At 35.9% G+C, this 27,757-nt stretch overlaps 3 protein-coding genes across 4 annotated transcripts in view; 1 reads left to right on the forward strand and 2 right to left on the reverse strand.

Annotated features, from left to right (window-relative positions):
* LOC131843888 (phenoloxidase-activating factor 2-like) overlaps positions 1-11,866 on the forward strand; it is a 29,285-nt gene extending 17,419 nt beyond the window's left edge. Inside the window, exons 8-9 of the mRNA XM_059192664.1 lie at positions 9,534-9,697; positions 11,650-11,866. Coding sequence (XP_059048647.1) covers positions 9,534-9,697; positions 11,650-11,841 — 356 coding nt within the window. The 3' untranslated portion in view covers positions 11,842-11,866. The remainder of the gene's footprint in view (positions 1-9,533; positions 9,698-11,649) is intronic.
* A 1,859-nt stretch (positions 11,867-13,725) lies between these two features.
* LOC131843889 (uncharacterized) lies at positions 13,726-18,318 on the reverse strand. Of its 2 annotated transcripts, none has more exons than XM_059192666.1 (5): positions 18,185-18,318; positions 15,759-15,822; positions 15,354-15,470; positions 14,324-14,433; positions 13,726-13,873 (listed from the first exon to the last, which is right to left on the reverse strand). In XM_059192666.1, the coding sequence occupies exons 1-5, from the start codon at positions 18,266-18,268 to the stop codon at positions 13,754-13,756; spliced, it is 495 nt and encodes a 164-aa protein (XP_059048649.1). In that variant the 5' UTR covers positions 18,269-18,318; the 3' UTR covers positions 13,726-13,753. The 2 variants fall into 2 exon arrangements, with proteins under 2 accessions (XP_059048649.1, XP_059048650.1); XM_059192667.1 differs by lacking the exon at positions 18,185-18,318 and adding an exon at positions 15,914-15,943.
* Positions 18,319-25,448: 7,130 nt separating this feature from the next.
* Positions 25,449-26,459, reverse strand: LOC131843886 (uncharacterized). The gene has a single exon (XM_059192662.1). It carries the CDS (start codon positions 26,457-26,459, stop codon positions 25,449-25,451), a length of 1,011 nt encoding a protein of 336 aa, XP_059048645.1.
* Positions 26,460-27,757: the final 1,298 nt, after the last annotated feature.

A 27,757-nucleotide genomic window follows, 5' to 3' on the forward strand; every position in this document is an offset into this window, starting at 1 on the left:
TTGAATTTGCGAATGACGTCATATGATCTTATTAATGACAAAGGAAGTGATAGCAAGCCTCAAACTAGTTCAAAACCTAAGGTATCGTATAACGCATCTGTCATTACCTGCGATAGTGTGTGTGTTATGTGTAAAGGTGAACACTTTCTACATAAATGTCCACAGTTCATGCAATTGTCTCCGGTGCAACGTAACGAGTATGTTAAAACTAATACTCTTTGCTTCAATTGTTTAAAGCCTTATAAGTTTAATCATAGATGTTCAAAACATAAATGTCTTACGTGTCGTGGCCGACATCATACTATGTTGCATATGCAAAGTCGTCCGATATTAGTTAACTCATTAATTTCTCAATCTAATAATATTGAACAACCATCTACGCCTGCACCTGTAGCAATTTTACCGCCTGCACCTGCAGCACCCACTATGACAGCGCCCGCGGCCTCCGTGCCCACTGTGCCTGCCCTCAACTGTAACTTAACCCCTCAACTGACGCCGACATACAGTGACCACGTTGACAACAGACCTCCTGTTGTTCACACAACTCATACGAGTACTAACAGTAACATACATGTACTGTTATCTACAGCTATCATAAGGATTCAAGATGCGACTGGACAGTGGCACACTGCTCGAGCCCTCTTGGATTCCGGCAGCGAGGTAAACCTCATTACAAGCAGGTTAGCGCTCAAACTTAAGTGTAAACAGGATAGTACTCTCAATTCTATTTTAGGTATTGGTGCATCTCACCAACAATCAAATGTGTGTATTAAAACAAACATTGCATCACGCACGAGTAATTTTATTGCCAATATCACATGCTTAGTTATGGACAAGATTACTGTACCTCTACCTCACTTTTACGTCCATACTGACAATTGGAACATACCTAAACTACAAGCTCGCACACTGGCAGATCCTAGTTTTCACATACCTAGTGAAATCGATGTACTTATAGGTTGTCAATTATTTTATTCCATCATTACACAAGGTCACATGACTCTAGGTACAAATTTACCACATTTAATTAATTCTGTATTGGGTTGGATTATTTCTGGCACTTTAGTTCTTGATAAACAAGTAGCCTATTGTACATGTATTATTCACAACTATCAAAAAATTAGTCTACTTTCAATTAATAATAGTTATAATAAGATTCTATCACGTTTTTGGAAACAAGAAGAGATAGTTAATAGTAAGCCAGTATTTACTCCTGACCAACTCTACTGTGAGCAGTTTTTTCAAAACACCATAACTGTCGATAACAGTGGCCGATACACCGTTAACATGCCAATCAGTGAAAGTTTAATTAATAATAATCTAGGGAACTCATTTAATACGGCATACCGTTGTTTATTACAATTAAAGGCAAGGTTTCTCAAATATTCTAATTTATACAAAAAACATAAAAATTTACTCACACATGTCATTAGAACAAACAAGTTATTGTCATCTTATTTATGGTGGCATAGACCCAATTGGATCTACTACGATACCAACGAGTGGCCCATTTCTACGCCACAGTTACTTTCAGAACAGGACAGTAACTTAGAATTAATTGAAGTTAAAACACAAACCGCGCATACAGTAACTATACCTTCTACATTATACTTAGATTATTTTTGTAAGTATTCTAATTTTACTAAACTTAATAGAGTTATGTCATACGTATTTAGATTTATCAAAAATACCCGCAGTAAAGAAAAAGACCGTCACTATCTTTCAGTGTCTGAGTTAGATTTTTCGCATAATTTTATTATTCGAATGTTACAAGAACATTACTTTAGTAAAGAAAGGAAAGAATTAGCAACCTTACAAAGTACAAACACATTTACTTTTAAAAGTAGCCCATTACGAAAGCTTAATCCTTTTCTAGACGATGTAGGTATTATTCGTGTTGGCGGAAGGATTAAACATTCAAATATTCAATATAATCATGCACACCCTATCATTTTACCGTCACAGTCACACATTACATCCTTGATCATAGAACAGTATCACTACAGACTTTTACACTCGGGCATACAAAACACTCTTGCCAATCTAAGACTGCGATACTGGCCTATAAATGGTAGAGTCGAAGTTAAAAAGGTAATTCACCGCTGTGTACGGTGTATAAGGTTTAAAGCGCAAACTTGTGAGCAACAAATGTCTTCGCTGCCGAGTCCCAGAGTATCTCTAGTGCGTGCGTTCACGCAGGTAGGTATTGATTTTAGTGGTGCCATTAATATTAGGAGTAATATGCAACGCAATTGTAAATACACTAAGGGATACATCTGTCTAATAATCTGTTTGGCCACGCGTGCAATTCATTTGGAACTTGTTGGTGATCTGTCCACGCATTCTTTTATCAATGCATTGAAGCGTTTTATATCTAGGCGAGGTATATGCACTAGTATTCAGTCGGACAACGGCACTAATTTTAGAGGTTCACATAATGAATTGAACGTATTATACGAAATGTTCAAAAACGATAAATCATATAGTAATATTGTTAATTTCTGTAGCAATAATAAAATAGAATGGAATTTTACGGTGCCTTTAGCTAGCCACATGGGTGGTATTTACGAAGCAGGCATCAAATCTGTAAAAACTTTACTCAAAAGGCAGTTATGTAACAGTAAGTTAACGTATGAGATGCTAAATACTGTACTTGTACAAATTGAGGGTATCCTCAATAGTCGTCCGCTGTGTCCTTTGACCGACGAACATTATGATATGCCGTGCTTAACTCCGGCACACTTTCTCATAGGGACGCCTATTGTGGACTTACCAGAACCAAATACATGTAATGTTAACGAAAACAGATTGTCATTGTTTCAAAGGATTACTCGCTTCAAACAAATGTTCTGGAAGCAATTTTATAAACAGTATTTGTCTGAACTACAGGTTAGATCTAAATGGTTAGGGAAGTGTAATAATCTAGAAGTAGGAAGTGTTGTTTTAATTAAGGACGAGAATACACCACCAGCCTGTTGGCCGCTTGGCAAAATTGTTCAAGTCTACAAAAATAGTAGTGATAACTTGGTTCGGTCTGCAATTATAAAAACTACCACTGGGGAATATCACCGTCCTATACACAAGCTTGTACTATTACTAGAACAGTAGTTGTATTTGTAACTTATACTTATAATTTTTAACATTAAGTTTATGTAAATACAGTCCACACAATAATTGTAATTTCTTTTTACTATGCAGCTATTTGTATTCTTTATAAGTCTATTATAAGCTATGTAATCTATGCTTGACGATTAACATTAAGTAGTGCTAAGGGAACTTCGTTAGGCCGGGAGCATGTTTGCGATCGCAAATAGCCCTTTACTTTATTTAAAAATAAAATTTCAAATTTCAAATTTCGAACGTCAGGCACAGAACATCGATGATATTTTATATACAATTTTGCACTCCTTCTCGAACATTCCGTGGCGTCACTATTAAAATCAACGTACAATACAATCTAAATATTCTTTTTATTTAAATTTAAAACATATCAACCACTGCAATATTCCTCCAGCAAACACAGTCTTATCGGCTCTCCATAAATAAGATCTGCCGGAGAAGCTTGTAAGTCTTCCTTAAAAGAACTTCGAATACCTAATAATACCCACGGAAGTGATTCCGTCCAAGAACTATTTGCATGGCACATGATTGAAGTTTTAAGTTGCCTGTGAAATCGTTCAACAAGACCATTACAAGCTGGATGATAGGCTGTAGTTCGTTTGTGTTGAAACCCGGTCATCTTAGACAAATGTTCGAACATTGCCGACTCGAATTGACGACCACGATCTGTAACAATTTCTTCAGGACAGCCAAATCTAGAAATCCAGCCAGAAAGTAACGCCTTAACGACAGATTCTGCTGTAATATCTATTATAGGTATTGCTTCCGGCCATCTTGTAAATCGGTCAACAGCAGTGAGACAGTACCGATAACCTTGAGATGAAGGCATAGGACCAATAATGTCAATGTGCACTATTTTAAATCATGCTCGAGGTAAGTCGTAAGTGCCTAATGGAGTGGATACGTGACGACTTACTTTAGCACGTTGGCAAGCTATACATGACTTAGCCCACAATCTGCAGTCCTTTCTGATGCCAGGCCAAACAAAGCGCTGAGCTATTAATTTAGCTGACGCGTTAGGACCAGGATGGCTCAGAGAATGCAGACTGTTAAAGATTTCTCTTCGAAATGTCTTGGGCACGAACGGCCTAAGAGTTGCTGTACTGATGTCACAATACAAGGAAACGCAACTTCCAGGTAATTCTCGTTTTTCAAGACGCAAAGAATTTGGATTAACTAAGAAATGAGATAATTCGGAATCAGTATCCTGTGCTTGTGCTATAGCCACTAAACTGCTTGGTGATTGTAGCTCTTCAACACGAGATAATGTATCAGCTACCACATTATTCTTGCCGGATATGTGACGGATATCAGTGGTAAACTGAGAAATATAATCTAAATGCCTATACTGCCTAGGCGAGCAGTTAACTTTCCGTTCATGAAAAGCAAAACTGATCGGTTTATGGTCAGTATAAATTATAAAATGTCTAGCTTCGAGCATATGACGAAAGTATTTTATTGCTTCATAAATTGCTAACAGTTCCCGGTCATATGGTGAGTATTTTTGTTGAGATGGACTGAGTTTTTGAGAAAAGAATGCTAAAGGCTCCCAAACGCCATTCTTAAGTTGTTGTAATACTGCACCTATAGCTGTATCTGAAGCATCAGTCACTAACGCGAGATTACTTTCGCAATCAGGATGGGCTAAAAGTGTAGCATTGGAAAGGCTTTCTTTGCAAGATTCAAAAGCTTTCAGAGTATCTCCTGTTAAATTTATAGGATTAGAACCTTTAACTGAACCTGCTAAAAGAGAATTGAGGGGTGCCTGTGTTTGAGCAGCATGAGGTAAGAAACGCCTATAAAAATTTATCATGCCCAAAAACCGTCTAAGCTGCCTGACATCTTTTGGCGGAGGAAAATCCTTAATAGCTTGCACCTTAGTGTCAAGTGGTTTTGTACCTTTCTCAGAAATTCGATAACCTAAAAATGTAACTTCTGATGCACCTAAAATTGATTTAGCTGTATTGATTATTATACTGTACTCTCTCATTCTAGTAAAAATTGTACGTAAATGTTGTTCATGCTCTGCATCAGATCGGGAGAAAATAAGCAATTTCAGCCAAAATATTATGAAATTTAGAATCACCTATTAAAACTTTAATAGATTGAATTGTGTTGGAAGGATGTGAATGTGTAGCTTTCGCAGTAAGTGTAGTGGTATTATCTATTAAACATTGATTATAACAGTCAACAATTAAATTATAAAATGATAAAAAATCTACACCTATAATACACTTAGTTACATCAGCAACTACAAATCTCCATGGAAATTGCCTACGTAGTCCCAAGTCCAGATTCAAATGTGCGTAGCCGTAGGTATCGATGACGCTTCCGTTGGCGGCACGCAGTTGATAATTGGTCTTGGTGCGACGTTCTCGTAGTAGTGATCGAGGAAAGACGCAGAGATCGCTTCCGGTATCAACGAGAAACTGAGTCTTTGTATTCCGATCCGTAACGAAAAGGCGACTACTGGAAATTGGGCAATCGCTTGTCGCCACTGTCGACTGCCTTGTTAGTTTTCCTGACTATAGTCGCATGGTTTTACGCACTTGTTCGCTTTGCTACCAAATTTATGATGATACCAACATACGGGAAACTTTTTATAATTGGTATGGGACCTTGATGCTGATCGGCTACGTTGTGAATGTGAATTCCTAGACCTAGAGCGCTGACGACGATCCAATTGCATAGTGAGTGACTTCACTTGTTTACGCAACTCCGCTATTTCATTCGCCATATTACTGGAACTAGGGCCTGCACCATCACGACTCATGACAGCAACGTGGGGTGAACATGGCGTGAGATCCATGATTCTATCAGCTAGATCCGCTAATACATCTAAATCAGCCGTAGTTTGTGCTATAAGGATGGTCTGAATACGTGCAGGAAGACGGCTGGTCCAAATCGTTTGAAGAAACTCATCCGGTACCTTCGGTCCAGCTAAACTCTGCAAATGTCTTAGAAACTGCGAGGGCTTGCGATCTCCCAGCTCCTCATGCATTAATAATTGTTTCACCTTTTTATCCTTTGATGCAGTGAGACGCTTAACTAATTCTGATTTGAGCTTGTCATACTTTCCCTCTACAGGCGGATTGATAATTACGTCTTTTACCTCTTTAGAAAATTGTTGGTCGAGTTGACCTATTACGTAATTAAATTTGGTTAAATCATTGGTAATTTTTGAAATAGCGAATTGTCCTTCCACCTGAGCAAACCATATTTCCGGCTCTTCGGGCCAAAAGGGTGGTACTTTAATTGCTACTTTAAAAATTTCAGATGACATACCGTCTCGTACTGTAGATGTAGTGCTGCTCTGTCATATTTTATCTTCCAAATTTTCCAAATAAAAATGTTCAATAGGGTGTCACCAGTGTGGTTATGGTTGGCGTGTTGATATACAGAAGGAGTGATATTAATAAAAGATTGAATATATGACGGTGTATATAATATCAGAATTAAAAATAACAAATAATAATTAATTTAACAACTCATTTAGATCAGTCATTTGCAAGCGAATCAATTTGACATTTCGACAATATACTTTTTATTAAATGTGTTTGTGTTATATGGCTAGTTTATGCAAGGAGGTTGGTAGCCTACAACTCTTTAGGGATGTATATGGGGATGCCCTACCTTCAAAACAAAAAAACAAACTAGGCAAAAATAATTTAGGAATGGGCTACCTTACCATCAAACCAAACCAGGCAAAAATAATTTAGGAATGGGCTACCCTACCTTCATAACAAACCTGGCAATAATAATTTAGGAATGGGCTACCTTACCTTCAAAACAAACCAGACAATAATAATTTAGGAATGGGCTACCTTACCTTCAAAACAAACCAGGCAATAATAATTTAGGAATGGGCTACCCTACCTTCAAAACAAACCAGACAAAAATAATTTAGGAATGGGCTACCCTACCTTCAAAAGAAACCAGGCAATAATAATTTAGGAATGGGCTACCCTACCTTCAAAACAAACCAGGCAATAATAATTTAGGAATGGGCTACCCTACCTTCAAAAGAAACCAGGCAAAAATAATTTAGGAATGGGCTACCCTACCTTCAAAAGAAACCAGGCAATAATAATTTAGGGATGGGCTACCCTACCTTCAAAAGAAACCAGGCAATAATAATTTAGGAATGGGCTACCCTACCTTGAAAACAAACCAGGCAAAAATAATTTAGGAATGGGCTACCCTACCTTCAAAAGAAACCAGGCAATAATAATTTAGGAATAGGCTACCCTACCTTCAAAAGAAACCAGGCAATAATAATTTAGGAATGGGCTATCCTACCTTCATAACAAACCAGGCAATAATAATTTAGGAATGGGCTATCCTACCTTCATAACAAACCAGGTAATAATAATTTAGGAATGGGCTATCCTACCTTCAAAACAAACCAGGCAAAAATAATTTAGGAATGGGCTACCCTACCTTCAAAAGAAACCAGGCAATAATAATTTAGGAATAGGCTACCCTACCTTCAAAAGAAACCAGGCAATAATAATTTAGGAATGGGCTATCCTACCTTCATAACAAACCAGGCAATAATAATTTAGGAATGGGCTATCCTACCTTCATAACAAACCAGGTAATAATAATTTAGGAATGGGCTATCCTACCTTCAAAACAAACCAGACAAAAATAATTTAGGAATGGGCTACCCTACCTTCAAAACAAACCAGACAATAATAATTTAGGAATGGGCTACCCTACCTTCAAAACAAACCAGACAAAAATAATTTAGGAATGGGCTACCCTACCTTCAAAACAAACCAGACAAAAATAATTTAGGAATGGGCTACCCAACCTTCAAAACAAACCAGGCAATAATAATTTAGGAATGGGCTACCCTACCTTCAAAACAAACCAAAAATAATTTAGGAATGGGCTACCCTACCTTCAAAACAAACCAGGCAATAATAATTTAGGAATGGGATACCCTACCTTCAAAACAAACCAGACAATAATAATTTTAAAATGTCGTTATGTGATGAGGTGTTCAAGTTCTTGCTAGACATTTATAAAAAACAACAAAAACGAACAAATTGACCATAGTCGGTAAGCATTTGTTAAGACTGATCTTCAGGCGAGAGTAGAGTAGCTATCAGTTATCATTTGGTAATGGAGTAGGACTAGACTAGACTAGGGGGCCTCAATCCATCGCGGGGCTCTGGGCACGTGCCTAATATGCCCAGTGGGGAAAAGGGACCTGTGCCCATAACTTCACAGAATCTCACACAACACCACATAAGCTCATCCATCAAACTGTGAATGGGTTCTGCTTGTGGGGACTGGTCTGTTCTGGTTACGAACACTGATTAGACTATTTGCTTTGGCAATAGCATATACTGCTGGACACTGTATTCTCGCAAATTTGAATTTAAAAATCACTCCGTAATATTGTAACCCTATTTGAAAGAATACGAGCTGAGTTTCTTGTGAGTTCTCATCTCAAAAGCATTCCGAACTGACGGTAGGTTTGACATAAGAGTCTGTAATAGACCTACATGAATGAAGATATTTTCAATTTGATTTGATTTGTAGGTATCGAGGCGACCGAGGTTCGCTTGTTGTTTTATGAAGTGTTTGTTCCTATTGTCACGTGAAAAGTACCTGGGCGATCGAGCTTCGCTTGGTGTTTTTTTTTGTAAAATATTGCAATCAACACAGAAGCTGTCGCCAAGGGAAGGATGTGTCCTGGTTCTGTGAGTACCGGGGCGACCGAGCTTCGTTTGGTGTTATTGTAGTGTCCCTATGGCAGCGCTGGTGAGGACCGGGGCGACATCTGATGCTTCATTTGATGTCTTTGTACGATGCGTTTATGGTCACGTGAAAAGTACCTGGCCAATCGAGCTTCGCTTGGTGTTATATATCCCAATTATCATGAAAAGTACACGAGCGAGCAAAGCATCATGCACACATAACTTTGTGTGAATTGTTATGGGTTATTTTTTTTTATGGATGATAATGGAATGGTGCACCCGCCTGCGCCTCCACGATCGAGCGAGCAAAGCATCATGCACACATAACTTTGTGTGAATTGTTATGGTTTATTTTTTTTTTTATGGATGATAATGGAATGGTGCACCCGCCTGCGCCTCCACGATCGAGCGAGCAAAGCATCATGCACACATAACTTTTTGTGTGAATTGTTACGGGTTATTTTTTTTTATGGATGATAATGGAATGGTGCACCCGCCTGCGCCTCCACGATAGGATGAGCATGAGGTCAGGTCAGTTAGCCCATCGTGACAAATTCACCAAGAATTTATCACGTTGGTTTCCAGGGGCAACCGCGTGGAGGTCAACCTGACATGGTATATTGCTATCAATCCCCTTTCACCCCTGTCGTGGGTTATTATTTTCTTGTAACTTGTTTTACATCAACATGAAATATTTTCCAGGTCTCCAGGGACGTTATGCCGTCATCCTCAAGAAGGTGGAGGTGGATATGGTACCGTACACCAAGTGCAACGAGCAATTGAAGGCCACCCGGCTCGGGCCCAAGTTCAAACTTCACACCAGCTTCGTGTGTGCTGGTGGAGAAGAAGGCAAGGATACTTGTCAGGTGATTACTAACCCACCCCGATCACAGTTTTCCACACACACACGACACCGTCCTCGCCGGCAAAAACGACGACCCCCAACACACCATATCGCGCATTCAACCGGGCGCCTGCTCGAGCTCGGGCGCTCCACACCGGCGCCCCCGGGCGCCCCTCCGATCGATCCCTCATCGAATTACCAACTAGAAAATAGACTCGGAAAAATATTGGGACACTTGATACGGCACGATGCTTTTATAAAATTATTATTGAGGGAAAAATAAGAAAGAGAGGCCCCTCCCTCTCTAAGACCAAAGCACAGTTATATCAAGCAAGTTAAAGACATAATCAATCGCGTCATATCAACAATTTTCGGATTATAAAGTAGCCTATATCCTTTCTCAGAGTCTAGAGCAGGGTAAGCGAACCAATGGCACGCATGCCATTGACGGCACGCGACACAATATTACGTCGTCGATCATAAAACTGTTTGAAGAAACTGGCTCATGCTTTTTTAACAATATTTTCACCTACCTATGCCTGCGAGTCATTATTTTCAGAGATGAATAACATGAACTCGGTTAGAAACTCTTTGACAGATGAATCCAGTTCAGCATGCACTTTGCTAAAAGTAACATCGTACAAGCCTGACATAAATAATTTGTCATCTAACCTGCAGCAACAGAAGTCACACTAATTTTACAGTAACTTAATTTATGCGTGTAATGAAAACAATCCAAAATGTACCTCTTTTGTTTACTTTATTTCATAGAGAGTTTTGATAGCATTTATTATTATTATTTTCCAAATAATCAGAAAGACAAAATTATTTGATAGCACGTCAATGACCACATTAAACATTTTTTGGAAAAAATGGCACGTTGATGCATAAATGTTCGCCTACCCTGGTCTAGACTATATGTGTACCAAATTTCATTTAAATCGGTTTAGTAGTTTTAGCGTGAACGTGAGACAGACAGAGTTATTTTCGCATTTATAATATTAATAAGGACAATAATGCTGGTGGTCAATCTATTCTCCCAAATTTGAATTTAAATGAATCTGTATTATTGTAAGCATGTACAACATTTATTTGAAAAGATTACGAGCTGAGTTTCTTGTCAGTTCTTCATCTCGAAATCACTCCGAACTGACGGTAGATTGGACATATCATAAGAGTCTGTAATAGACCTACATGAATAAAGATATTTTCAATTTGATTTGATTTTAGGTACCGAGGCGACTGAGTTTCGCTTGGTGATTTGTATTGTTTGTTCCTATTGTCACCTGAAAAGTACCTGGGCGACCAAGCTTTGCTTGGTTTTTTTTTTTATAAAATATTGCAATCAACACAGAGGCTGTCGCCAACAGATGGAGCAAGGATGTGTTCTGGTTCTCTGGGTACCGCAGCGACCGAGCTTCGTTTGGTGTTATTGTAGTGTCTCTATAGCTGCGCTGGTGGGGACCGGGGCGACCGAGCTTTGTTTGGTGTTTTTGTAGTGCACCAGGGCGATATATTTTTTTTGTAAAATATTGCAATCGTCACAGAGGCTGTCGTCAGCGGATGGGCTGTTGGCGACAGCCTCAGACAGTCAACAGACAAGGTTGTGTACGGATAGATCGGATAGATCGTAGATTTGACTGACTAGTCTGTAATACATTTACATGAATAAAGATATTGAAAAAAAAGTATATGCTGCTCTGGGCAACATCATTGTTAAATAATAAATATTATTAATTTTTTTTTAAAGGTTGATAATGGAATGTTGCACCCGCCTGCGCTAACGGTTTACGCTGGCGGGGCACCAGTGGAGGATGATAGGATGAACATGAAGTCAGATCAGTTAGCACGTGACAAATTCACCGGGAATTTATCACGATGGTTTCCAGGGGGAACCGCGTGGAGGTCGATCTGACATGATATTCTAACAATCCCCCCCCTAATATTATTTTATTCTGTTCTTTACTGTTCCAGGGTGATGGAGGTGCACCCCTAGCCTGTCCTATAGGAGACGATCGGTACAAACTGACCGGACTTGTGGCCTGGGGTATAGGCTGCGGGGAGAAAGACGTTCCCGCGGTATATGTCAACGTTCCCGCCTTCAGGAACTGGGTCGACGGGGAAATGACAAAGTGGGGATACGACACAGCCGGATATACTATTTAATCAAATAAAATACTTTTTTATTTTGTATTACGTTTTATTAAATTTTTTGTAACAAATAAATAATTAACACTTTTTATTTAAAATCAAATCAATATTATTTTCAATGATAACAAATAAAATTAATGCATTGTAATAATAATCCTAGTCATGCACACAGCGCCATCTAGTCCCAAGCTAAGCTGAGCTTGTGTTATGGGTATTAGACTATTGATACAAAAACTTTATTGTAAATATATAATATATATAGCAAACACCCAAACCTATACGTTTGTATAATCATACTCATGAATGCAAATCTTTGTACTGTACGAGGAAACGAACCCGCGATCATCGAAAAGCGTCGACACCGCTAAACTACCGAGGCCGTCTATTAATACATTATGAGAGTTACAGTACGAGTAAATAACAAAAAGAACTTCTTTTTAAATCTTAAGATTTCATAAATCACTACTATTGTACCAACGACTTCTGTCTCTCCTCGATCTTTAATTTCTAATTCTACGTTTACATTCAGCCGCTTCCCCTGCTACACGCGCTGCAGGAAATATTGCCGGGCGACAACTGAGCGAGAGGGCTGAAAGTAAAAACGCGCTGCCAGTCCTTTGACTCGCGCACGAAAAACCGACAATCCAGGGAGCGCCGGGAAGCGCGAGTGGCAGCGCCAAAGGCATGGGAAGTGTTTCCACTCTCGCGCTGCTCACTTCCCTGCCCACTCGGGCTGAGTGTAAATTGGGCATAAACAAAGGATAACATGTCTAAATGAGTTGTAGTACCTACCCCGCTTATAAGTGGCAATCCTCGGAACGGGTACAAATACCTGCCCCACTAACATAATGCGTTCGTATACATCAGGCGGGAGTTGGCCTTCAGCCGCTCCATAAGTCCTTCCGCGGGTTTGGAGTGCCATCTGCACTCGCCCCCTATCGTCCGGTGAAGCTGTAAAGGCCAGCTGCGGCCAACAGCATTAGAGTAGTCCGAAAAAAAAAACAATGTGTTAATATCACTATTTGATTAATAATTTAGTTAAGTCTTTTAACATGAATAATTTTATAGTAATGATTTTTTTTTAATTCAAATAAACTTAATCCAAGCACTTTTGAATAGTCATAGTTATCATTTCAAAATATGTTTATACATGTAGGTCTATTACAGACTCTTATGATATGTCAAATCTACCGTCAGTTCGGAGTGATTTCGAAATGAGAAGAACTGACAAGAAACTCAGCTCGTATTCTTTTCAAATAAATGTTATAGATGTTTATAGTCTGTATTATAAACATCTATAACATTTATTTGAAAAGAATACGAGCTGAGTTTTTTGTCAGTTCTTCTCATTTCGAAATCACTTCATTTTTAAATTCAAATTTGGGTGAATATAGTGACCACCAGCATATGCTATTGCAAAAGCAAATAGTCTAATCAGTGTTCGTAACGTTCGTAACCAAACTGACCAGTCCCCACAAGCAGCACCCATTCACGAGTATGACGGATGAGCCAGCCATCATTGCACTCAACCATATATATATTTATATATATAATACAAAACTTCATTTAATCCGCTCATTCGGAAAGCTGTCTCATCACAAGAAGAACGAGAAACTTGCGTGTTCTCTTTTAAATAATTGTTGTAACTTTACATTTTTAAGTTGAAACCTCTGAAAACAAACTGCCAACGAGCACTAATTTATTAGGGTCAAACACATACATATTAAAATTAAATCAGTTGTAGTGATTAATGCTGACCAGTCCCTAAAAGCAGCACTCGTTCACGAGTATGACGTATGAGCCAGCCATCACTGCGCTCGACCATATTTTAAGAAGTTCAATGACCCGCATATTTATTTTTATTTACCATAATTTTTTTTAAATATATTGATGTGTACTAAACGCGAAAGTTTAAAAATAAAAATCACTATTTCACTTTCACAGTCGGTAAAGCTGAGGAACAGTTCGCTTTATCTAATGCTTCTGTTATCTGCTTGAGTCTTGCTTTAGCCAGCGCTAAATTGGCATTAGTTGCTCGCATACTCTCCTGGAAAGAAAAAAAACATGTGTTACTTTTTGCCCAATACTCATGTGTTACTTTTTGCCCAATACTCATGTGTTACTTTTTGACCAATACTCATGTGTTACTTTTTGACCAATACTCATGTGTTACTTTTTGACCAATACTCATGTGTTACTTTTTGACCAATACTCATGTGTTACTTTTTGACCAATACTCATGTGTGACTCTTAGCCCAATACTCATGTGTTACTTTTTGACCAATACTCATGTGTTACTTTTTGACCAATACTCATGTGTTACTTTTTGACCAATACTCATGTGTTACTTTTTGCCCAATACTCATGTGATACTTTTTGACCAATACTCATGTGTTACTTTTTGACCAATACTCATGTGTTACTTTTTGACCAATACTCATGTGTGACTCTTAGCCCAATACTCATGTGTTAGAATTTAAAAGTGAATGTGACTAACCTGTACATTTAGCAAAGTTTTATCAACACTGGTTAATTTCTCAACGGAAATATCTGTAGTATGCCTTACAAGACCTTCAATGTTCGCTCGCAGGGACACGTTACATTCCCCTGGAAAAAAAATATAAATCGGACAAATAAAAAAAAGCTGTTTATGTTATGCTCTTTAAACTATCTGGCTCTATAAACGTTTTATTAAATAAATTAAAATCGCTATTTAAAAATAGGAGTTGGTGATAGAAAGGTGAAAATTTTGACACATTATAAAAAAAAGTTTTGTAAAACAAAATTTTGTACAAACTATAAAACAAAAATTTTAGGGGTGGACAACCCTTATCACTAAATGGTATGATAAATAGATACTAGCCGATTCTCAGAACTACTGAATATGTATATAAAATTTCATAAAAATCAGTCAAGCCGTTTCGGAGGAGTATGGTAACTAACATTGTGACACGAGAATTTTAGATGTAAGAAATTTCTTTGGCTGGTTGGATCAAGTTTAAAATTTAATGTAACTTCTATCTCACTTTGTCAAATGTGTATGAGCCAGCCATCACTGCGCTCGACCATATTTTAGGAAGTTCAATGACCCGAATATTTATTTTTATTTGCCATAAAATTGTATATTGATATGAACTAAACTCGAAAGTTTAAAAATAAAAATCACTATTTCACTTTCATATTTCGATAAATTCATGAGGTATTTGCTTTACTATCATCCGTTATACTCGTGAACGGGTGCTGCTTGTAGGGACTGGTCTGCTCTAATAACTATGACTGATTCCCTCTTATTAATTTTTTAACCAGTTGGTTGTATATTCGATATTTTTTCTATTTGAGTTAAATACTCAAATTGAATTAGTGCTAATTGGTAGTCTGTATTCACACACTTAAACTTAAAAATGTAAAGTAAGAATAAAAATATTTAAAACAGCAACTCGCAAATTTCCTGCTCGTTCTTCTTGTGATGAGACAGATTTCCGATTGAGCGGTAGATTAAAAAAAAGTTACAATAGATTGATACATACATAATTTCTGATGCAGCAATGAAGTGTACACTAGCTTGTTGGGGCTGGTTGGTGGAGATGCCACCATGTTTAATGGGAGATCCAGCTCAATTGGATCTCTTGGGGACATTTTGGAATCTGGAATAAAATCAATCAAATTACTCCGGCTCGAAGGACCAAAATTCTTGTTGAATAAAAATTAATCAATTAAATAAAATAATTAAAATTATCAAGAGGTTAGGTTTGTATGTTTGTTTGTTTGCGGTATATCCGATTCTTCTGATCTAATTTAAAAAATTCTTTCACTGTTAGAATGTTATACTAGCGGTAGAACAAAAAAAAATTAACTACTCAAAAGTGCTTATATCAAGTTTATTTGAATAAAGATTATTTCTATTTCTAAATAAATAAATAAATCAGAAATACCATCATCAGACTCCGGCGCTTCTCCAGTTATGACAAAATTATCCACATTTTGTGAAGGCATAGCCTGTAATATAAATAATATTTAATTATAATAATTTAAAAGACGATGAGGGAGTTCACTTGTATCTAAAATTGAAGAGGAAACGATACTACACATCCTATGAAAAAATCAATAGGTTTTTTATGGGAATCATCATCGCAGCCCGGAAGACGTCTACTGCTGGACATAGGCTAGGATAGGCCTTCCCCAAAGATCTCCACGACGATCGGTCCTGCGCTGCTCGCATCCAATCCCTTCCAGCGATCTTGACCAGATCGTCGGTCCACCTTGCTGGAGACCTTCCCACCCTGGGAATAGGTATAAAAATTTACAATAAAATACCACGACGTCCATGCAGTTCCCCCTGGAAACCATCGTGATAAATTCCTGGTGAATTTGTCACAATGGGCTAACTAACCTGACCTCATATTCATCTTATCATCTTGTAAGTGCCAGTGTAAACCGTTAGCGCAGGCGGGAGTACCATTCCATTATCATTAAAAAAAAAAAACCCTTGAGTTCTACATGTATTATAAACATATGAAAAAATATGTCTATGACTTACGTCATATCGATTTAAGTCATGTATTTCAAGAACCTAACATGGCGTAAGTGGGGGGGGGGGGGGGGGTGAGGGGATTGTTAGTAATGTGGAAAGATGATGTTATTGCTAGCAATGTACCCTGTCAGCTCAACCTCCACGCGGTTCCCCCTGGAAACCATCGTGATAAATTCCTGGTGAATTTGTCACAATGAGCTAACTGACCTGACCTCATATTCATTTTATCATCCTTCACTGCCCACCAGCGCAAACTGTTAATAAAATAAAATTAAAATATGGCGTAAGTATGATTGTATTTCCTTTGGAAAGTTTACACTCCATCCTGTCAAGCACAGTCCTTTCAGTGTACTCTATTTCGGGCTTCCCTTCTCTAGTTGGGGCTGACTGTTAACCTTATTTCATCTCCCATCTATTGCAAATCAACTTCGTTTTCTTTTTGTTTGGTTACCATTTCTTTTATTTATGTGGGACTAGCTATACCCGCGACTTCATTTAACTTTATTTTTCTAAAATAAAATTACTATGTTACTCCTTAGTACATCAGTTACCTGCCAAAAAAAGTCCAGAGAGACAGACAAAAACTGTAAAAAATGTTATTTTGGTGTTACAGGCACTATAATTTTATTTATATGTATATATAAAATGGGCTAATTGACATAACTACATACTCTACCTATTTGGCTACCTACACTCGTGTAGTGTGCCGCCAGCATATACTATCTCTGCATTATTCCTTATTCAAATAATTTAAAAAGTAGTATTAATAACAATCTTCTAAATATATATAACTCTAAGGTGACTGATATAGTGATCTATCAAAGCACAGCCCAAACCACGGGACGGATCGGGCAGAAATTTGGCATGCAGGTAGATGTTATGACTAACGTGACCAGACGTCCCGTTTTAAATGGGACTGTCCCTTTTTATAACAACAAGTCCCGGTGTCCCCGAAATTAACTCTGGGACGCAAAATTGTCCCGTTTTTGGAAACTCGGTGAAAATATGTTTAGTCGAGCGGGCCGGTTGTGATGTAGATTATTGTTGATAATTAAGGTGAATATAAAAAAACGTGCCATTTTTATATTGTCTTGGAGACAAGCAATTAAAGTTTTTAAATTAATTTAAATTATTTTTCCTTTTAAAGTTTTAAATTTACAAAGAAGTATCATATGTCATTTTAAAAGTATTTAGATAATGATTAAGACGGCGTGGTTAATTTAATTGACTTATATAAAAGGAGGCAATTCTAGCTTATAATTTTGAAAAATGTCATTTTTCTATTTAATCGACGATATGTTCTCTCTTCTAGGTTGTCTTTAAGAGACTGCATATAGCGTGAAGAATGCCTATTGTAATTACTTTTCTATTTACTGTATTTTCTTATTGTTTATTTTGTGGACACAATAAAGAGTTAATTATTATTATTCTTTTATATATGTTACATCTCCCTTTTTATGGGGGTAATACTTTTTTTTAAAGAATTAGCTTTAATAAATTGTTTCCTTTATTGACTGTCTATTAATTGATATAAATAAATGTCCCGTTTTGAGTCAAAGAATAAATGGTCACGTTAGTTATGACGTAGGCATCCGTTAAGAAAGGATTTTGATTAATTCTACCCCCAAGGGGATAAAATAGGGGATGAAAGTTTGTGTGAAACTTTGTCAATTTCAAACCGATCGGGCTGAGACTTTACATGCATAAAGTTACTATGACGTAGGCGTCCCCTAAGAAAGGATTTTGATGAATTCCACCCTTAAGAGTATAAATCAACGCGAGCGAAGCCGCGGGCAAAAGCCAGTAAAAATATAAACTTGTACTCACCCGAGGTTTACCAATTTCGATTTCAATTTCAGAATCAGAGGACTCTGAAGCTTCGCCGTCGACTATGTGAGCAGATTTCGACATTTTATTTAATTACGTTTTGATAAATAGTAAGGAAATATAGTAAAACTTTATCCACAACTAAAAACTCAAAGAATCAAAGAACATAGAAAAATCAAAACAATTATACAGGCTCTATCGTAAAAAATAATTAGAAAGTACTCTGTGATATGACATTTGCTTCGACAAACTGGCAAAATTTGTCAGGTTGTTTTTTTTTTAAATAATAAAAGCTGATGGAAACTACCAGCACATATACACATACAGCCATAATTCGCTTGTCATATACAAAAATTGATAATTTACTTGCGTATTACTTATTTACGTGTTTCCGTTAGTGTCCTTTTGTATTATACAACACAAAAATACATTTTAGTAGTTTCCGAAGATATAGTATTTTTTCAGTATTAAGCTAAAAACCAAAGTTTTATTTTTCATTCAAATGTTTTATGAAATATAAACAAATACGAACGTCATTCTGTTTTTAAAAAGGCAGTCTTCATTGTAATGAAAAATATGTCAATAGGAAAAAATTGATACAACAACCCTATATTTATTAATGCCAATACAATATTAACTTTGTATTCCTGCATTTTAAATAAACAACCACACGTCATTTCTGAATAAGTTAACATTAATTTCCGATAGTGCAACAATCCTATTTAAAAATTGTAAAAAGTTGCCAAAATAGTAATGGAAAAAGCGCGGGAAACGTTCGAATTTATTTAACACAGGAAGTGTTTTTTTGGATTTCTTTTAATTTAATTTTACTGTATATAAGGATTAGTTTTATTTATATATTGTAAGCTAGTTTAATTGTTTAATTATATATTTAGTGATAACAGTAGCAGTTGTTGTAAATATTGGTAACTAAACTGTTATTTTTTTTTTTTATAAATGATAATGGAGTAGTGCACCCGCCTGCGCTAACGGTTTACGCTGGCGGGGCACCAGTGGAGGATGATAAAATGAGCATGAGGTCAGGTCAGTTAGCCCATCGTGACAAATTCACCAAGAATTTATCACGATGGTTTCCAGGGGGAACCGCGTGGAGGTCAACCTGACATGGTACATTGCTAGCAATAAGATAATCAATCCACATTACTAACAATTCCCTTTCCCCCCACTAAACTGTTATTAAGTAAATAAATTGGATTCGCACTAGAAGGGTTCCGTACCAGCAAACAAAAATAAAACATTTTACGTACGTTATAGGCGAATATGATTATATCATCGAGGTAACTAAATATTCATATATTAATATATTTCTTTTAAGATTTTATCTCAAATGTTCAGTTTTCAGATTTATTCCTGTACTTGTGATCTATAACGATCTCACTTGCCAAATCTCATAGTTCTAGGTCACAAAGGGGCGACTGCGGCGCCCAGAAGTCCAGAGAGACAGACGAAAATTGTAAAAAATGTTATTTTGGTGTTACAAACATGATGCAATTTCACGTACCCCTGGGGGTACGCGTACCACTAATTGACCTCCACATCGAAATTTAAGAAGGTAATATCTAGCTGATCGTTTTCATGTTCGCTGCTTACAGTTGTCTGATCTTCCACTTATCACAAAATTTCCTCGAATACATCAGAATATTTACTCATCTTCCTATTGGATACAAAGAACCACTATTGTGAAGGATGGAGACCAAGACGACACGCGGACAGCAAAAGAAAACGGCGCCGGTATAGTCGTAAAATATTTGTATTTTTTTTCTTTTGTAATGGCTTGGCACTATGGTGTATTTGCCAACATCAAAGTTTGTATATTAATGACTTATGTCATATAAAAACAATATAATAATATTATAAAAAACATAGATAATAAAAAAGGTATACAAATAGTTCGCAACAATTAGGTATGTTTAATAAAAAGCATGAAAAACATAAAGGGATATTTGCACCAATGTTCGCTTACTCTTGTTTTCCAGTTTAGAAATGCTAACATGAATCTCTAACTTTATTTCCTAATACTAATAATGACATTACGGAATTAATAATAATGACGAATTTTAAAAAAATATAGAGTACAGACAACTAAATTCAAATTTGTAATAGATACGCAATGAAATGGATGGCATTCACAGACGCCTCAAAATCAAATAATTGTGGTTGTGTAGGTGTTGGTGTATTTAGATAGATAGATATATCGTTTATTTATTTGTTATTAATCACACACAATATGTTCATAAGAATAGACAGTACGTAATACGACATAAGATTTACAAGTTTGTGTTATTATGTGTGATCTGTAGCAATACAAAAAGGTCGAAGCTCAGCGTGGAACATTGTTCAGGGAACATAACACTGATTTTCAGCTTCAACCCATTTCAGAGTATGTGAAAATAATAATTAAAATAAATATAAAAAAAAGAGCAATATTATTGGTGACTGTTGTTAAGGTTGAATAGCGCTAGTATAAAGTCTATGACTAGAGTGGTTACTAGGGCTACCCTCCTTGTTTATTGTCACTCTGAAAAAAACTGAAAAAGTGTGTGTCATGTATGTGTTCTGTAAATTGTAAATAATAGTGTTAAAGTGTTATGTTGTGGACATGTAATGCGTAGGAACGAGGATAATATTTTAAGAAAGGTGTTACAAAAAATTATTCAAATAAACTTAATATAAGCACTTTTGAATAGTCACATTATTTTTTATTCTACTACTCATTTGGAATGCAGATTCGTTACAATTGCCACATCACATTATAACATTTTCTTTATTAAGGGCCCTTAGCACCTATATGATTCTAAGGAGCTCGTCCTTTTTCTAGCGTTAGCTGCCTAAGCCCGTCGGGTACAAGAAGGATTTTGTTAGGAGTAATGGATTACCATAGATAATTATATCTATATAGATAATTAAAAACAACTGTTACATTTTTGGATGTATTTGTGTTCTTGGGGTATGCGATTAACTTAATATTGACTTGATTAACACAAAATTGTTTTTGTGCACACTATCGTAGTATGAAATGAAATTTTAAAAAAAATTAAATTAATTAGACTTTAGTCATTTCTGACATACAATAGACAACACGTGCCATTTATCAATTGTATATACATACATAAAAAAAATACAAATTTATATTTACATGTTCTTAATAAATTTATTCCCAAAATATTAGTCAATACGGACAGATGATTGTAGGGAAAAAATATTATTAATAACAGGCAGGGTAAATAAATAGGAACGATTAGGAATTTAGGAAAGGATTTGATGACACATTCGAATAACTAAATGTTTTATATAGGACATGACCAAATAAAAATTAAGTACCTAATGTTGTTTATTTTTAAAAACAGTCTTTGTTTTAGTGGAAACACAGATAACATAATATTACGTAGTGAAAATAATGTCAATAAAAAAAATTGATACAACAACCCTATATTTATTATTATATACTTTATTAATTTTGTATTAACGCGTTTTAAATAAACAGCTACACATTACTTCTGACTAAATTAATATTCATTTCCTATGGTGTAACAAGTCTACTTAAAAAATGGTAACATTATGTAATATTATGTTATCTGTGGCAATGTCAAATTTGTCTTGTCTCCGGAATAGGGATGCAACATCGTCCTGAAAAAAATCGATGTGAAAAAATTTATTTTATTTTTATTTTATTTATTTTATTTTATTTGGGATACAAACAGTTTCACAATGTAGTATGTATATAAGTTCATAGATATGAATTAATAATAGTAAAACCAATACAGATATCCACGGGTTAATACTTATGTTATGTTACTCTTATTATTATATACATTATTTATTTACTGGTTTCTACTTAATATGTCTAATAGGGTTTTCTTAAATTTAAAGTATGACAAATCAAATATATCTAAATCAGGAAATTTGGTGTTAAATACATCAACAATATGGTGAAGAGGCGCTCGTGCACCGGCGTACGTCCGATAGGTTGGGGTGAAGAATACACGGCGTACCCTTACCGAACGACGGTGCACACTGGTTGGCACCACGTAGCACAGCTTATTAGTTAACTCAGTACAATCAAATGTATTTGCACAAATTTTATACAGGGTCATAGTATTAAGCAAAATTCGTCTACGTTCCAAACACAGCATCCTGTATTTGTCTAATAGTTGTGTGTACGATAGCCTGAGGCGACAACATCTAAAATCAATTGTTCGTAAAAATTTACTTTGTACTTTCTCCAACATCTCTATATATTTGTTAAAAATACCGGACTCCAAACAGGGGTCGCATATTCCAGTTGGGATCTTATAAGAGATTTATAGAGAAATAGAAGTGTAGAGGGTCGCTTAAAGTCACAAGAAGATCGCATAACAAAGCCAAACATTCTCATTGCACGATCTTTAATTGAGTTTATATGTTCATTGAGGTGCAACTTTGAGTCCAATAAAATACCTAAATCTTTGACTAATGTAACGGTTTTCAAATCAGTGTCTAATAATTTATAGTTATAATTAAATTTATGTTTATTTTTTGTAAAACTTATGTTGCAGCATTTAGTAAGACTAAGTTGCAGCTTATTATTGATGCAGTAGTGAGAATATCTATCTAAATCTTGTTGAAGTTGGATATGATCATCAAAATTTCTAATAACTTTGTAAATCTTTAAATCGTCCGCATACATCAGAAAACTTGAATTTAGAAAGCAATTTTTTACATCATTGATGAATAGAACAAATAATAAAGGTCCAAGGATAGAACCTTGTGGAACCCCAGATGATACATTGACTATATCTGACTTAAAACCATTGACGACTACTGTCTGTGTTCTGCCTGATATATAAGATGAGAACCATCTCAGCAGGTCACCTCGAATGCCGTTATAAGCTATTTTATTGAGAAGTAGTTCATGATCTACCTTATCAAAACATTTTCTAAAATCAGTGTAAATAACGTCAGTTTGCAATCGACTATCCATATTTTCAAATAGATCATTAGTAAAAATCATAAGGTTAGTTATAGTCGATCGACGCTTAACAAAACCATGCTGTTCACACATAATACCACGATGGAGACTAGGATAAATAACATTATGTATTAAGCTCTCAAATAGTTTTGCCAATATAGAAAGAATAGATATTGGTCGGTAATTTTCAATATTGTGTTTATCTCCGCTTTTATGCACTGGTGTTATATGAGCATGTTTCCATAATGTAGGAAAAATACCCTGTCTTAGGCATCTATTATATAAAATGTGTAGAGGCCTAGATAAAGCGTTAGCTGTAGACTTAAGAAAAATTACAGGTATTCCGTCTGGACCTGGTCCTTTGGAGATATCTAGGTCACTTAATCCTTTCGATATCATTTTAAGGTTTAATTCGATATCAATTATAATATCACAATTATTGGCAAAAGAAATTTTCGGATGCCATTCCTTAAGATTCAATGTTGACGGCTCAAAAGATGAATTGAAAAAGGAAGAGAATGCATTACATATTTCTGTAGGTTCTGATACAGATGTATTCTCGTAATGCATTGTGGCCGATATTGTGGAAGTATTTTTACAATTTGACATATAAGTCCAAAAATATTTAACATTAGTTTTAATCCCATCTTCCACTCGATTAATATAACCAAAGTAACATTTTTTACTCTCAGATTTAAATCTAGAGCGATATTTAGAGAATAACTCATAATCAATTATATTACTATATTGTTTCCATTTTCTCCACGCCTTCTCTTTATTTTTAAATATATGAATTAATGCAGGAGAAAACCAAACAGGGTAACGTGTAGACATACGGCGTGTAGTGGGAATGTGCGTTCTTATGATTGTGTAAATAATATTATAAAATTGGTCTACCGATTCATTGACACTAAGACCACGTAAAATTAGTTCCCAGTCTATTTTAAAAAGCTCTTCATTTATAGTGTCATAATTGGCTGAATTATATTTATATTTAATAGCCAGGTTATGTTTCATAGGAGTAAAATGTGTATTCAATGACATGAACACCGCAAAAGGCGGGTGATATTTGTCAGGCGGTAACAAAGGTATACATGGCATCAAATTATCAGTGGACATGTTCGATATACACAGGTCAAGTACTCTTTCAGTTTGATTTAATATGTTGTTGTATTGAAATGAATCAGTATATGCCATAAAATCACATATATATGAACACACATCACCACTCCCCATACTCACCATACCAGTATTGCGGTCATTGCATATCCAATTGATATGTGACAGATTGTAATCGCCCAACACATGAAATGAATCGACACCGTCTCGCATCACGATATCACGCAGTGTATTAATATGTGTTAAATAAGCATGGTCCACCGTTCGGGGCGGTATGTAGGCAGCACTGATAATATGCTGTTTACTATTGTGTGGATCGGTCGGGAGCGCAACGATGACGTGCTCGATGCCAACAGCGCAGTCGGTAGTGACACTGACCGGGCGCAGATCACGCCTCACTGCAATCAAGACTCCGCCGCCGTCCTGTTTACTAGTTAAGGAACGGTTGCGATCACAACGGAACGTTACGTACCGATCCTCAATAAACTCATTATTTGCAATGTGTGGAGTGAGCCATGTCTCAGTCAGTATAATTACATCATATGAATGCGACAGAATATTCATGTATAGTATTTGAAGTTTGGTACGAATCCCTCTACAGTTCTGATAGAATAATGCAGTCACAGTGTCGTGCGCCACTTTAAAAACAAGCAGATTATTTTAAATGTAATATTTATGCGTACAGGCCACAATACACACAACCAAAGGTATATCACCATACTTAATTTCTTACATAAAAGTGATTGGGACAAGAGTTGAATGCTAGGACATAATGTTCTTTGCATACCCCGTAAGTAGACTGACGTGATGAAAAATAGACAGACGGCGATTATTATATTAGAAGTCCGGTTAAGCATGTTGTGATGGAACGCAAGATATGATAATGAGTCGCATATAGATTGCAGCCATTTTGCTTTTATTTTTACATATAAATTAAAATTATGAGCAATTGGTATCGTAACTAATAAGTAAAGTATATATTTAGTACTAATACGAGGAGGGCTATCCAATACGACGCAAATACCCATGCCATTATAAAGTAAACATAGAGTGCAATGACCCTGGTGAATACAGGTGTAATTAATATTAATATTGCAGGTGTTATTGTCACATAGTTTTCGGTAGAAAAATAAATAAGTACCTATACATGAATACATAGTTATTGTTAGCGAAAATTTAATTAGAACTAGTTGTTTGTCCTTTAAGTTTATTAAATTTTCCAATTTCACTCTGAGACCTGATCGCGAATATTGGCGACGTCTCCGATTTACGAACCAGTATAGTGGCATTTTTGATCCACACAAACTTATATCCATGCAACTTAGCAGCTTCACGACAATCTCGAAACAACTTTTTGTTTTGTAATGTAAGATGTTCGTTTATGTATATTTTCCGTGAGTTACCCACAATATTCAGATCGTCAGTCTTAAGTCCCTTGGATAAGCGGAACGCACTCAGTATATTATCCCGAAGGTAACGCGATGACACTTTCACTATAATATTTTTTGGGCGATTATTTTCATCAGAACGGGCATGTGGTACCCGATGAATAGCTAGTATGTCCTTGCGTTCTATTGGGTATTTAATCACTGTCGTAATTGATTCAAATAAGATAATTAGATTCTCACCGCGTTTTTCGGGTACAAAACATATTTCTAAGTTATTTTGACGTGATTGTTGTTCCATGATGTCGATTTTATTTTGCAGGTTACATAATTTATCTGCATAATCAGCCATAGACGATAGTTTCGAGTTTTCAATGCATACCTTCATATCAGAGTACTCCTTGTATTGAAACTCAAGCGAATCCTTCAATGCAGATAATTCGTCACTAAGAACATTATATTTGCTGTTCAAATTCGAAATATTTGTTTGCATACTGGTGTATTCAGTACGCAACTCATTAACTTCACTCTTTATCTGTAACACTGCGGTACTAAGATTAATTAATTCATTTTTTATGTTTGTGTTAATGTTCTCATTTAATAAAGTAATGTTATTTACAAACTCTGTTCGTAACTCGGCAATCATACTATCCATCTTGTTGGAAAGTGTGTTTCCCAATTTTTCCAAAGTAAAAGATAAGTCATTTTCTGGTCTTTTCCTTTTTCTAAACGGCGTCTCGGTGATTTTAGCAGCGACAAGGTCGGGATTTGAATGATACTGCTTGCTTGGTGACCTCAACATCGTTCTTTTTCACGCATATGACACAGGTTCAACTATGAGTGGGATGGATATATAATCACTGCACTTACTAATAAATGCAAGCTTCAACATAAAACACTGGACTCTGAACTTTATTTACTTTTTATAATTGAGTATCTGAGTAACATAACCATTAACTAGCACGGCTTGAATGCGACTGGCGAAAAATATCGTTAATAAGAGAGATATATTGATGTTTTTTTTTTGACACTTTATTCATTAACTTAACATTAATAAATTTGATTACATTAAATACATACACTACAAAACCTAACGAAAAAACAAACCAACATAATCTGACTACTTTTAAATTTACTAGCGACACGCCCCGGCTTCGTACGGGTCCAATGCTGATACTAAGTATACCTACCTACTACAGAATGTCCTTATAAACAACGTTTACAGCTTTTTTGTCATTAGACAGTACAAACATGTTTTGTTTACGCCGCCGGGCCGGTACCGTCGCAGCGTTAAGTTCCTACATTTTAAATCTGTAATCTTCGAAAATATTAATTTCAATTACATGTTGTAAGAGCCATATAGATCAATATTAAATAAACAATATATTTATGATACTTAAGTATAAATGTGGAGGGGAAGACCAAGGAATAGCTACATCAAACAAATTGAGGACAAAATGGGAGTCGTGTCGTATCAAGAATTAAAGAGGATGATGGAAGATCGCGGAAAGTGGCAAGAGCTCCATCGACAAGAGCGTAGCTCTTAAATTATGAATGAATGAATGAATGAAGTATAAATGTGATGTCATAAATGAACATTTTTGTCCTTTACAGGAAAAATGGATTTTTTACGAAGATATTTTAAGCATGTATTGCTATGTATTTCAGCTTTATCAAAATAACGTAACTTTATTTATAAAATAATATAGTTTAGGGGGTCCGGCGGGGGGTTGTAACCATATTAAGTGTCTGGCAATGAGCAGAGCAAGTTATAATACTGTTACGAGCAATATGTAAAAAAATGGAGTTTCTTAAAATAACGAATTTGATATGAAATTGTATACACCGTTGTTACCCAATATACGGTGTTAACGAGTCTGGTAGGATGATAGAATCTACAAAACTGTCTGGCAATTTAGGAAACTCAGTTTAATAGTTCTCTCAATAATATATATAAATTTCAGCTTTATTAAAATAACATAAGTTTATTTATAAAATGGTATAGTTTAGGGGGAACCACACTAAAGATCTGGCAATGAGCAGCGCAAGTTATAATACTGCTACGAACAATATATGAAAAAATGGAGTTTCTTAAAATAA

This window comes from Achroia grisella, unplaced genomic scaffold (genome assembly GCF_030625045.1).
Source record: "Achroia grisella isolate CSIRO2021 unplaced genomic scaffold, CSIRO_AGI_Agris_v1 utg3551, whole genome shotgun sequence".
In the NCBI taxonomy this organism is placed as follows: Eukaryota; Metazoa; Arthropoda; class Insecta; order Lepidoptera; family Pyralidae; genus Achroia; species Achroia grisella.

Bases quoted from the DNA above. Each gene is read 5' to 3' on its own strand.
- LOC131843886 (XM_059192662.1), bottom strand. From the start codon at position 26,459: ATGTTGAGGTCACCAAGCAAGCAGTATCATTCAAATCCCGACCTTGTC.
- LOC131843889 (XM_059192666.1), bottom strand. From the start codon at position 18,268: ATGTCGAAATCTGCTCACATAGTCGACGGCGAAGCTTCAGAGTCCTCT. The intron at 15,823-18,184 runs GTGAGTACAAGT...TTTATATTACAG, and splicing joins TCGAAATTGGTAAACCTCGG to GCTATGCCTTCACAAAATGT. The intron at 14,434-15,353 runs GTATGTATCAAT...TTTTTTTTCCAG, and splicing joins ATTGCTGCATCAGAAATTAT to GGGAATGTAACGTGTCCCTG.